Source organism: Alligator sinensis, unplaced genomic scaffold (assembly GCF_000455745.1).
Source record: "Alligator sinensis unplaced genomic scaffold, ASM45574v1 scaffold519_1, whole genome shotgun sequence".
In the NCBI taxonomy this organism is placed as follows: Eukaryota; Metazoa; Chordata; order Crocodylia; family Alligatoridae; genus Alligator; species Alligator sinensis.
This window is the reverse complement of record NW_005842187.1, coordinates 1,718,977-1,732,346: the sequence shown is the minus strand read 5'-3', so window position 1 is coordinate 1,732,346 and position 13,370 is coordinate 1,718,977. Positions and strand designations below refer to the sequence as shown.

The 13,370-nt window shown below is 42.9% G+C and overlaps 1 protein-coding gene across 1 annotated transcript in view; it reads left to right on the top strand.

The window, feature by feature from the left end:
• Window positions 1–13,370, top strand: part of PAPPA (pappalysin 1) — a 224,573-nt gene that overhangs the window by 208,123 nt on the left and 3,080 nt on the right. Inside the window, exon 21 of the mRNA XM_006026275.3 lies at window positions 2,017–2,115. Within this exon, the coding sequence (XP_006026337.2) occupies window positions 2,017–2,115 (99 nt within the window). The remainder of the gene's footprint in view (window positions 1–2,016; window positions 2,116–13,370) is intronic.

Genomic DNA, 13,370 nt, shown 5'->3' with positions numbered 1-13,370 from the left:
AGGAACTTCAGGGTGGAGAACTGAAATGAAAACCTGTGTTGACAAACAGATACTTTGGCAATAAGCAATGATAAGGAAGCAAAAAAGGAAATGGAGGAAAAGCCCATACAAGTTTTTTGGGAGAGTGGCCAAATATTACATTTTTCAAAGTGGCCTTGTCAAGATAAAAATCATATCTGTAAAAAAAAAAAAAAAAAAAATCTTTCCTTCGTTAGCATATTAAATAATGAAATTGGAAAAGACTCTGTGGGCCAAAGCCTTTGTCAGCGCAAATCAGTATAGCTGTCTGAAGTCAAGGGAGTTGATCCGATTTACAACAGCGAGGTATCTGACCCTACCGTTGCGATTTATTTTCCCTATTTACACTCTTTGCTTACTTTTTGCACACAAAATGTTTTGAAAAATGAAACTAGATTAGTCAATTCACTTCCTGACTTTTTTTTCCACTCTGCACTCATCCAGCATTGCTGCCATTTGGGTTTCCAACACTACCAGGAAGTATTTAAATTTACAAATCAATAACAACAACAGAGTCTGGAGTCCAAGAACTTCATGGTGTCTTTTTAGAGTATTTATGAGCCTGGTCATAGCCCTTTATGAGAAAAGCATGCCAAAGTCCTCATAGTTTGTTCTCTGGAGGCATCCATCATAAAGAAAAAAAAATATCTAGTATTGCAGTTAGTATAAAACCCTGACATAAAATCTTGACCACCTTCCCAGTTCACTCCCCAGAGATGGTTTCTTCTAGGAAAGGCCATAGTTTCATTAACGGAGACGTGTTGACTCAAAGGGATCTGCCCCTATCGAACAAATTGTAAGGTGCATGGGGGCCATAAAATTGCCAGCTGCTGAGGGCCCAGTGTAGCAGTGCTGGATATTTCGCCATGAAGGTTATAAGTGGACTTGCACATTGGAGCAGATTGACTGAAGGTGCTTTCAAACAGCATCCACTTGGCACTGGCCAAGAATGTGGCAAAAATTACATTGTAGTCCACAGTCACGACCTTAGTCTCTCCTGACCGGTTCCATTAATCATCTGCACACATCTTGCATCTGGTTTACAACTATGTCACAGTATATCTCTGCTTGCTTTATTAGCAGGCTTGTCTCTTCCCTTTACAATGTGTGCATGTATGTATGTATGTGCATATATATGCATATGCATATATGTACATGCACGTATTTGACTCACGGTTACCTCCTTCAAATGGGCCTTAGTTTCACCAATTACAAATGTAGAAAGACTTTGGTTTCCATGAGAGGTTCTTGCTGCACTGGAGTGATGAATTTAAGAGCAAATTCAATCTGCTCTGCAAAAGAGGGAAGCAAAAGACTGCTGTTTTTAAAGTAATGATTATTATTCAGACCCATACAGCCATTATAATAATTCGTATTTTTTTCTTTGAGGTGATTAAGAACATTACTTAATGAACATTTACAGCCTTCCATGAACACTTATAATTACCCCAGTTTGACAGCTGTGAAGCCTGAGGCACGGGGAGATTACGTGACTTGCCCAAGGTCATATAGAGGGGCAGGGGCAGGATGAGAATCAGACCATTGGAGTTCCAGAGTCCTTGTCTAGGCTCCAAACCCACCTCTTTCCTCTGTCAATTTGAATACCCTTATGCTTCCTAAACCGACCAGTCCTACTCTTCTCTATTTCCCATGCATTTACACTTAGATAACTAGACCTCAACTGTCCAAAGTGACTATAGGTTTTAGTTCCTTTATGTCCATGTTTCCCCACATCAGTGGCCTCTCTTGAAAATGTCAGACTTATTCACATTTTACAAGCAAAGGGGGGGTCACTTCTTTTTCTTCTAACTCTCTGTCTGTCCTGCCTGCTTGGAAGGAAAGTGCGAAAAGTGGCTGTGGCTGTTGGATGGAGATGCTGTACTGCTCTGCCTGGGGATTAAGAATGGTCCTTGCTTTCAGCTTGCCCTAGGCCTTTGCTGAGTTCCTCCAGAGCCCACATCCCTGTTCTCACTATCTTTGTACTGTTTAACTTTCCAGCCTTTCATGGGAGACAACTACTGTGATTCTATCAACAACCGAGCCTTCTGCAATTATGATGGTGGGGACTGCTGCGCCTCAACAGTGAAGACCAAAAAGGTAGGTCTGCCTGCTCCCTTTTTTTACCTTAAGCTCCCCTTACCAAGTGTCTGCCCCAGACTTGGGCAAAACCAGCCTGTATTCATGGCCACTAGGTGATCTGGGTGTTTTGATAGGCAATGACTTGTCCCCCCAAAGGGTCTATTTACAGGTGGTTCAGTTTAAGATGCTCCTCCCCTTTGATGTATATGTGCTTCCCATCATAGCCTGCCTTAAGCCTTTCTAGCATGTGTTAGCAAATGAGACTTGCTTTTCTTCTTTGATTCTTGTTGTTAACAAATGGCTGCTCTGCAGGCAACCGCTGGCACTCTATGCAATCTCCTTTTGCGTGTCGTAACAAAAGCTACCAGGTGTCATTTCTGACCCTAACTCTCCAGGGAATTTTTGGAGTATGCGCATCATCTGGGTTTAGATTAGCAGCTGGTTCCTGGGGAGGAAAAGAGAACTGTTGCTCCATATGCTCATGTTGAAGTGTTGAATTTTGCAGGACCTCTTCTTTGGGATTTGAGGTTGAGGAAAGGAGAATATCTTGATGAAGCCAAGAGACTGAGTGTATACTAAAAAAAAAAATATGTAGACTAGTTACAGATAGAGAGGCTAGATTCGCTGTATATCTAGAAGGCACATGAAACCTGACCGTCTTTATGCCACCACAGAAGGACAAAGTGGACTTCTTGGTAGGAAGTACGGTTAGCCACTGGCAGCAAGGTTTTCTTTCATCTTTCGTTTGGTTCATCCAAACGCATCGCCCAATACCGTGCTGCTGTCTTTCTCTGGCTCACCAGGGAGCATTGGAAATGGGGTGTGAACAAACTTTGGCAATGAAGCTAGGTTGATTTAATTTCTCCATAGCAGCAGACATGAGATGGAGGGAGGTGATTTTCCCAGTTGGTAAGCATTTGATATATTTGAATTTGAGGAGTGCAATTCCCAGTTGGTAAGCATTTGAATTTTCCCAGTTGGTAAGCATTCCCTCTTGGTAAGCATTTGATATATTATCCATTATAAAATGACTCGTGATCTATGGGATGAAAGGGGCAGCCCTCGCAAAGGCGTGTGCTTATGCCTGGATTGGCTGTAGCATGTGTAGTACAAGGAGTGTCTGAGGTGACAGTGGGCCCCACATCCAAAAAATAACATTTCCGAAAAGTGAATTAGGTTGTTGATGAACACAAATTTTTAGTATCTCCTTTAAGAAGATTAGAGTGTCTCTGATTGGCTGCTTTCCCCATTTGCCCACATCCTTCTAAAGAGCAGCCAATCGGGGCTGCTGGGAGAAGCAGGCAGGACTCTCTTGTCTCCCCTTAGAAGCCAAAACCATTTTCACAGAGAAAGAGAAGGACGGATGGAGCAGATAAAGCACAGCAACTCAGAGCAACTCTTCTCCCATCTCCCTTATGGGAGCAACGAGGATGGCCCCTTGTTGGAGGCAGAATATATTCCTTGACAGGGGGATGGGCAAATGTTAGGGTGATGGTAGACCACCATTCACACACTTTTCTCTGATCATATTAAAAGCACATTGGGCACTGGTATAATCCAGTACAGCAGCATAAGGTCAGCAGTGGCTTCCGGTTGCCATACAATTGTGATCACATGGCTGCCAGCAGCAGCCCCTGCTTTTCACCCTCCCTCCCCACCAAACTCAGTGCCTAGTGCATTTTCCTTATTCACCATGCTCTAGTTATACCACTGATCCAGTATATCTTAGTAGCTTCTTAACATGCCCTTGCTGATGTGGCTCAAACCAGAACTGAAGGTTTAAAAGAGGTATAAAGATGTTCATCGTCTCCTTTGTTCATTGGCCATTCTGTTGAGAGAGGCCAACACAAGCAGGGCTATAAAACTGAGAACTGGGCACCTGCCCATAAAGAACCAGAGTAATACCTGCTAACTCAGTCCACACAGGAAGGTTTTCAAAAGGCTCACCATTGACCTAGCTCTGTTCCTACTGATTTCAGTGGAAGCAGAGGTGGCCAATACTGAGTGCTTTTGCAAATCCTGCCCTATATATTTCCTAGTCGTTCCTAAGGCCTGAACCAACAGATGAAGTGTTTTCTCAGGATACAAACATTCAGCTTTCCGACACTTCCTCACTCTCACAAAAGACAACAACCACCCTGAGACCGAATAACGCTCAATAGAAATGAGAAAACCAATGCATTTGTAGGTCCTTCAAAGCCAAAAGTGGGGTGGCCAGTGCCCAGTTTATTAAATTTATAGCATACAGAGGGGAAACAATAATCTAGCAGCCAGTGTGATGTAAAAATTTAAGGCCCGTTTGAGGAAGGCAGAGCCTCTCCTGTAGTTCAAAGGATCGGCCGCCAGCTCCCAGACACCTGTTTGAATTCTGATTCAGAAACCCAGCCACGGGGGCAGAAAAATTCAGCCCTGTTATTTATTTTCCTGTCTGAGGCCTTTGACTGGAGAACAGATTTTAAACACAGTTATTCAAATATAGTCCCTCCTTTGAAGAGCTTTATGAGTGGAATGTTAAAGGAGATATTCCGGAGGGAAAAACAATGAAAAGTGAGAGAAAAGGGAGCTGCATAAAAATACTGCACATACCAAATCCTTCCAGCACTATTTGCCACCTACTTAAAAAGCAGAGCTTTAAAATACGCATTGGGTGCTAAAGCCAAAAGCTGAAGGAGGCTGAGGGAGAGGCAAGCCTGTTGCTTTTAATTCCAATTCCAGATGATGGTATATTTCCATGCAATTGTAGAAAGAATCAGCGGGTTTGAAGGAAACACTACTTCTGTTCCAGGTTCACACATTGCATGGCAGAGGTGCCAGTCTTTTCAGATTTAAAAAAAAGGGACTTGGTAAAATATCTTCCATTTATACAGAGCCTTTCAGCCCATAAAAAATGTCTGAATATTTTACAAGGTATACCTATACAGTATGCATCTCTTTACCCACCATCGAAATGCAGCCACCACAGAGCAGAAGTATGGCAGATGCTCAAAGGGCACAATGCTACTACATCATTTATTTTAAGAAGGGATTGAAGAATATAAGCATATCCAAGTGAAACTGCAGTGGTTAGCAGTCATGCAGAAAATTACTTGAGGTCTTTAATGTCCAGAAACAGTCAGGACTTCGGTTTTATGCCCTTATTCACTCATCCAAAGAAGAACAATACCATGTGCTTTATCTGGCCAATCAAAACTAACCAACCCAGTTCAAAAAGTATTATTTGCCAAGAAGTGTTCATAATTAGTTCAAAGAGTATAAAATAAGTCACTGAAGAACATCACTGAATGCTGCAAAATTTGTAACGGGTAAGTTTAGGTTTTCAGTGGATATGTATGAAGAGATTGCAGCCTGCTAGAGGAATTTAGGAAGCAGGAAAAGGATGCATTCAGCAGGTAAATAATTTTTGGTGTGTTCATTCATCAGCTGCAGTAATTCATAATACCATCCCAAGGCAAGGACTTGGTACTGGCTCTCAGAGAAAAGCACCACCTGAAGAATTAGCAACACCATACCCTGCAGCCCATGGCAGTTACCAAAGACTGTATACCTACAGTCCAGATTCAGTTCCTATTCTAGAGTGATGGGGAGGCAGTGTGGCCTGACTTTAGGAGGAAAAAGTGTTTTGCAGTGGTCTGCAGTTTAGCCCATGTATGACCTAGAAGCAGAAAGCGCCAAACCACCAAGCAGGTCATCTTGGCAAAATGAAGGTTGAGCTGTTAAAAGAGAGAGGATTATGTTTTATATTCATAGGGGATAGAGTCCTCCGTTAAGAAACGAATAACATCCCATCCCTTTTTAATGTTTGCAACTTCCTAACCAAGCATGGCTTGCCGGCTTGCCCTCTGCCTGATGCTCTCTACTACATCTCCTTGCTGTTTGTCCCACAGCAAATAAGCAGAAGTATTCTTATGTTGTTTTAAACACATGCACTGCATTATTAACTTGAGTAAGCAAATGATTTGCTGGATTTCTAGGCTGACTACTCCCTGCAAGGAATTCCTTTTGGGGAGGGAGGTAGTGGGGTGACATTCAAAGAAGGTAGTACTGTATTTTAGGCTCTCAGACTGAGTGAAAACAAAGGCAAAATTATGCTCCTGGTAGAGTCACCAGAACTGAGTATGTCTCCAGGAGGAATAAGAGCCAACAAAGAACAACACAAAAAATGTTAGAAATGTCCCACATGCTCATCTGCCTCTAGTTATTTGCCCCTTTCAGCATGTAAGACTAGACCCATTGGTTAAGCATGGGCACTGAATGCATTTGTGCGCAAGAGCTCTGCATTTGACAAGGAACAGATTAGTCCTTAGTAGAGATCACCATCAAATCCCACTGTTAGCTTCCTTTGATTCAGCTGGGGTTCCCATTACCTCGTTTTAGCTCAGGGTTTCCACAGGAGTGATCTGAGCTAAGTACAGACAGTCAAAAAGCCTGAAGCTGAATTGATTCAGTCTTTGCAGGTTAATCTCAGATGCAGAGATTAAACTGAGAAACAACTAGCCAGACATTCACTTTTGATTCAGGAAATGCAGCCACATGTCTGCAGTGGCTCAGGCCAGAAGCTGAAGGGCACTAGAGTATGCCTCCCTGGCATATAGCCAGCATGGGCTGTGTATTGCTTCCTCTTCCTGATGCCCCTGAGGTCTCTGGAATTTGCAGTCCAAAATCACAACAGCAGGACTCTGCAGGGTTCCTCATCACTTCCTCTTCCTGCTTCCAGGTGCCTCTGGGATTTGTAGTCCACAGTCACAGCCAACAGTAAGTTTTTAGTAGGGCAGGATAGCTCTGTACTTGGGGGAAAGGAAGTTTAACCCCGCTCCCTGGCCTGACCCCAGCTGTGGTTTGCTGGGGGAGGGGGGGTAGTCCCTGCCCCCTGCCACCCAACCCTTCTCTGCTGGAGCAGACCGCACAGTCCAGCCTATCCCAGGGCTGGAAAGCATGCTGGGATGCTGGGGACTCTGATTTAACTTGAGCCAGGAAGGGGTCTGGGACAGAAGTTTCATTGGTTTGACCCAATTCAGTTAAGTCTGACACTACATTCAACCAGGCATATCTTAAACCAGTTTCAGCCATTTTGAAACTGGTTTACGTGCACTGAACTTCCATTCTGTTACAGATTTAAACCAGTTTCTGATCACTTAAACCAGTTTATGTGTAACTTCTGCCCCTAGCCCTTGTGAGCTTTATAGTTTGTCCGCTGTAGTCTAACTGCTGCCCAAATGTGGGGTTGTGTATTTGCCTGCTTACTCTTCAGCCTCTCTCTTCTCCATTTGCCTTTCTCCTCCATTAATTTCTTCTTTTCTCCACTCTTTATGAACCTGGCAGGAAAGACCTTCCTCAGATTTCTAAGTGGTCTGTGCTTGCATAATTTGTTCTAAACTGTAATTACAGATATTCTCTGTCAATGATCCTGCAGCCCAGTCCCAGCAGTTTGTTCAAGCAAATCTAACAACCCAAAATTAGCTCTTTTATACTCCCTGAAGCTGTATTTGTGGTGACAAATATTCCTCGTACTTAAGCCTCCACTCTTCCCATCCATTGCATTTGTATAACCCTTGTGTAGTGGGTAGGAGAGAAGCTTTCCCATGTAGTTTCAACAGTCTGAATCTGCAGTGAGCATTTTGTGTCCTGGCGCTTTAAAAGGTATACATCATCCTGGCAAAAATGCCCATTTTAGCCTCTTCTACTGTAACAGGTGCATGCACCATGGCGAGAAAAACATAGCAAGTGGTTCAGTGGAAAATAACTGAGGAGTAGCGCCAGATGGGGAACCATTCATGTTTTATCAAAATCATTGCTAATCTGGAAGGTATGCAGACTTATCTGAGCTTCTTCAGCCAAGAATTCAAGGCTGAAAGTAAAGGATCTTTAGCTGATATGCTGCCTTGCCAAAGATTGCTTGTTTCTTCCAAAAGTGGGATCCTGTGGATGACTGTCTAACTTCTGTTGCTGGTGGAAAAAGTGACAACATCTCAGTACTCCGGAGGGGTAAATGAACACAACTGGCACAGTTGAAACCAAGGGAGCTTGGATGTCCCTGACATGATTCTGTTCCAGATAACTTCAGCGTCCTGCACAGGGATTGTATCTGTGCCCTTGTACGTAGCTAGAGAGGTACAATAGACAGTGGGCTGAGCTTGAGGGGAGGGAGGTAATAACATGCATTGCTTCCTTTGTGTGGAAGTAGTCCAAAGCTTACTGTGTGCTCCAAGTTGACTGTCTCACTCGGGCGTTTGCATGAACTTGCTTGTGATTTTTCATCCTGGCTTGTGAGTGGCTAGTTATTTGACGCATGCGAGCGTTTTCAATTGTGGTTGGTTGAGAGCTTGTTTTGGGGCTTAGAGCTGGTTTGCATAATAGTTTAGGAATCCTTTCCAGACAACAGTAAATTAAAAGCAGTGATGGTAGTAGCACACATTGCCTATCCTGAGTGAAAATTCTTGGCTTCAAGGGGCACGGTACTTCCCACAACGTACAGCATTCCCCAAAGAAGAGCTAACAGAGGGTGTTTGCTCAGCCATCCAACCTCACTTCATTAGCAAGTGTTACAAAAACCAGTGAACGTAGCCTCTCCTGCTACAGCGCCAGCTATTTGGCCTCTGGGTGGTCTGGCCACTATTAAATCCTTGGTGATTATTTAGACTAATTACATTCATGTTTTCACAATCAGTAGCACAGGGGTGGGAAGCACAGCAGATTGCTGAGTGGTAGAGCCACTTGCTTACACACTCTGTGTGGTTTGGCAAACTGGCTTCCTTGCTCAGTCCCTTGTTTGTCAGTATTCAAAATGCAGATGAAGAGTCAGTGGCCTCACGGTAAGGGACAACAATGGCCCACTTTCCCTGGGGTAGCACTGCATCCTTTTCTGCTCTTGTGCCAGTATGATAGCAATGGGATCCAACTGATTGCAGTGGAATGACACCCAATTTACCCCAAGAGCAGGGAGAGGGAAGTCAGGCCTGTTGACTTTGGTGGGCTAACTCCTGATTTACATCCAAGTGGGAGGAGCGTAAGGCCTTCTAAACCTTACATACTGTTCTATATTGGGGTCATTGAGGAACTTCAATGTAGACTTTCCCAGGCCCTTGGGGGCACTGAACTAGGTTTGGAGTGAACCCTGCATACCAGCCCAAAGAGTTAAAAGGGGATTTTTGTTTCCTTATCTCAGAAAAGTCCTTGTGACCTAAATGCCAAAAACCAGTGAGAAGAAACTTCCAAGACATGTTTTGTCCATAAGGGCCCCATCAGGGAACAAAATGCTCCCTTGGTATTTGAACTGTGAGGGTTTGGGGTGGGGGAGGTGAGGGACCACTGAGAGCCTCTTGTCGCAGCCTGCCATGCTTATCTTGACATAGTGCGTTTATCCAGGGGAGGGGGATGTGTGCCGAGGTTCTTCATATTTCCAGCATTACTCACGTCAGGAAGATTTTGCAGACACTTCAGCTGAAATCTAATAACATGCTGTTTCCCAACATGTGCTCTTCCCTCTTAAGACCCCTGCAGCCCATGCTGAGGCCATTGGACCTGACTGTTGTCTCAGTTGTGCTGCTGTAAGTCAGAATTGCACTTGAGCCATTGGAATTGCAGTCACATAAAACAGGTATTTCTTCATGAGCAGAATCAGGTCATTTTTGTTACACTTTTCCTAACTTGTGGGATTCCCATCAACCTGTGATTGGTCCTGTGGAAAGAGAGAGCTGGAATCCTCCAACACATCCTCCCCTGTTTCCACAAGTTGTCTTCTCCAGGCAATTCTCTGTGGGTTTCCTGTAGGGATATCATTGACTCCTTGTTTTGTCAGATTAATAAATGGTAATAATGTTTAATCTGTGGAGCTCATTGACACAGGGTATTATGCAGGGCTAGCATGCAGGGGTCAGTCAAACCTTAGATCAGTGTCCCCAAGGGCTCACAAGTATCAAAGCTTTAGTAACTCAGTAGGACTCAGTGGGGATTAGATGCATGAGACACCTTTTTTAATTTCAAAGTTAATTCAAATTATGTTAGAAGGGAAATTAAAAAGCATAGCTCTTCCTGACTAATCCCACATATAGAAGTCTTATTCTGGAATAATTAAATTAGCTTGGCTTTCCCCTTGTTCTTCACATCTGTTTGTTTGGCTTAGCCTACATGTATGGTATGGACATGGTCTCTTTGATTCATTTGGTTCACTTAGTGGATAGTAGTGTCTGTGTATGTGCATTTTTGTGTGGGGCTGTGTGCACTGAAAATGGACCCAAGGACCAAATTTCCCAGTTTCCTCATTGTGCTGATCACCGGCTTTGGTTCTAGACCATTTTTTCAAAGGTTTGCGTATAAAAATGTGTGCTCCTCTTCTTTTCTCTCACTTCACCCTTTTCCCTACTCTTTCTTGGGATGCATTGTTCTCCATTTATTCTAGTTTGTTTGCAGATATCATATCTTTGTCTATTATGTCACAATAACTGAGGCAAGACCTGAGTTCAATATTCTTTCTCCTGCTATAGCTGTGTTCCTTGATATTCAACATAAAGTTTCATGAGGGGAAACAACGGGGGAAATTAGGTCTTGGAAGTAAGTAAATGAAGGAAGAACTAATTCTTAAATATTTGTTTTCAGTTGTATGCATCTAGAAACTGCAGTGCTATTCAGCTAGTCTATTAATAATTTGGGATCTTCAGGAGCTCCTAAAAATATCAATATATAAAAAAATGTGTTTTTCCAGGCTAAACACCCAACTGGGTCATGGATTAGAGAACAACCTTTGGAAGACATGTAGTGACAGGGGTGGTGATGAATGGTGATGGTGGTGGCAGCACCTGGCTTCCCTTTCATGACCTAGCACCCCATTGTGCTAGGCACTGTACAAGCACAGAACAAAAGACCTTGCACTTAGGAGCTTAGGACCAGCTTTTTAAAGGAATATGGGGTTTAGGTACCCAGGCACTTTTGTAAAGCCCTATTGGTGTCCACAGGAAGGTTAGATGCCTATATACCTGTGAAAATCTGACACTTTATGGGAGCATGTTTGCTATAACTATTACTTAGAATTAAAATACTTTTTCTTTGCTCTCTTGATGTTGTACTAATGAGATGGGCCACAAGTTCTCAAGAAGTTTCTTTGGCCCCAGCTCATTCTACATTTTATTTCCCTGTCAATAATTGGTTGCCTTATGCACTGCCGCATAAGTCTGTAAAGATGTTACCGTGTCTAATATGACTGTGGGTGTGCTTATTCTCCAAATAAGAGTCCTCTATATTTTTACACAATGGAAACTGAACCTGTAGAACTCACTGCTGTAAGATAACATACAAATGTCTAATCCCTATCAGTGGGGAGGCTCAGAAATGTATAAGATTTAGAACGTGAATATGCTATTACACAGCAGGGCTATTTGCATCTTCTTCTGAGGCAATACACTGTCTAGTTTGAGAGCCAGGATCATGGTCTAGGTCAATGAGGACCAACTGTTTTGGCGGGCATGCCACAAATCAACTTCACAGCCTCCACCAAGTGCCACTCTGATCCCTTTCCATTGCCCAATCTGCTGCTCTGCATTCTGCTTCCTGCCTGATCTGCTGCTCTGTTTTCTGCTCCCTGCCCTATCTTCCACTTTGCTTCCTGTCCCCTCTCCAGCCTGTTGTATGCCACATACAGAAGCTGCCCATGCCACAGGTTGCTCACCCAGAACTAGACAGACCACTGACAGTTATTATTTTATGTACCTCCGGTTGGACAATAGGGTATTTTTTAGGACAACCTGTGGGAAATCATTGCCTTTCCAGAAGTTCACCTGTTGTGGAAGGGTCATCATCATCTTTGTTTGTGACTTGTGAGCATCTCTTTCTAGATCCACACACGTTATTTGTTCAAATTACCCATTTTTGGAGGCACATGCCGTTGTAATGGTTTGTTAGACAGTAAAGGAGAAGGGGAAAGGGCTGACAGATGCACCAGAGAAATAAGGAAAGCCCTGTTGAGCACACTTCAAAGCAACACCAGACTGACATCAAGCTGGAAAGAATTCCAGAGAGTCACTATTTTAAGCTTTTAAGGTCACTATTTTAGCACAGCCTCATGAAGTGAATAATGGGAAATTACATACTGGAATTCTGCTGCTTTGAAAAATCTCATCTTGCCAGATCTCATTCTTGTCTCTGGAGTTCCCAAGAGTGAAAATTTTGCACTGATGGTACCTCAGTGCAGAAAAGAGATAGCTCTATTGTAGGGAGAGCAACTGAACCACAGTGAGAGAAGAGACCGTGGCTAAGGCAAAGTATGACATCAGTCTCAGTTAGTATTGAGCCAGTGTCCTCATGCTAACCTACAGGCATTATTGTGGAAAGGTGCAATTCTTTTTTTTTTTTTTTTTTTGGTGTACTATAAATTCAATAGAGAGTGGAATGCCAGATGAGAAAAAAAAAGGTCAAATAAAAAAGGTCAAAAATTGAGCAGCATCAGAATGCTTCATTTTGACATTTTCTAAATGAAACATTTCAGGTAGAATCCTAGTTCACTTTACATAGCACTTACATAGCAGTTACCCAGGTATGCAGCTGCCATTCTTGGCACGTTAGCACAGATTGCAAGCCTACTCTATGTACATATCCTAGTCTAGGTCCCTGTCATCCAGAGCTGACATGTTAAAACAGCATTTCCATTTTACTTGTTTTAAAAAAAAGATGCAAGGGAAGTTAAATAACACAAAAATTAACGGTTTTGTACTGGAACAAACAAGACGTTCCATTTGGCTTGATTTTTTTTTTTTTTTTCACTTTCTGAAACATCTGAGAAAAAAAGAATCCTTTTTCTGGTAAATATTTTTCCCATTTTTTTTTAGTTCAGTCAAGACTAAAAGTTGCCATTATTTCACACATTTCTATTACATACAGCTACTTAGGGATATTTGCAACACTGGCTAAGATGGGGATGAAACGTGTGACCTTTTCACTCTTACTGTTTTCTGTAAATGTCTAAACATTTTTGTATTTATTATTTGAATATATATATATATATATATATATATAGACTCTTGAAATTTCTTTCCACTTTCTATGCTTCACAGTGACATAAATGCTTATCCAAGTTATTCGCTGATCAGCTGTTTCAGTCATGAATCAGCAAGGTCATGGCTAGATACAGAGCTGGCGCCTTACCTCACCTGAGAGGTCAAGGCTCCTGGTGATGAAGCCAGAAGCAGTGGGTGGAGGTTCTGGAGAAGACTGAGTCAGGGCCCCATGTTGGCTATTGGGACTCTTCTGAGCTTCACTGTGTCTTCACTTGGTGCTGCGTAGTTGTG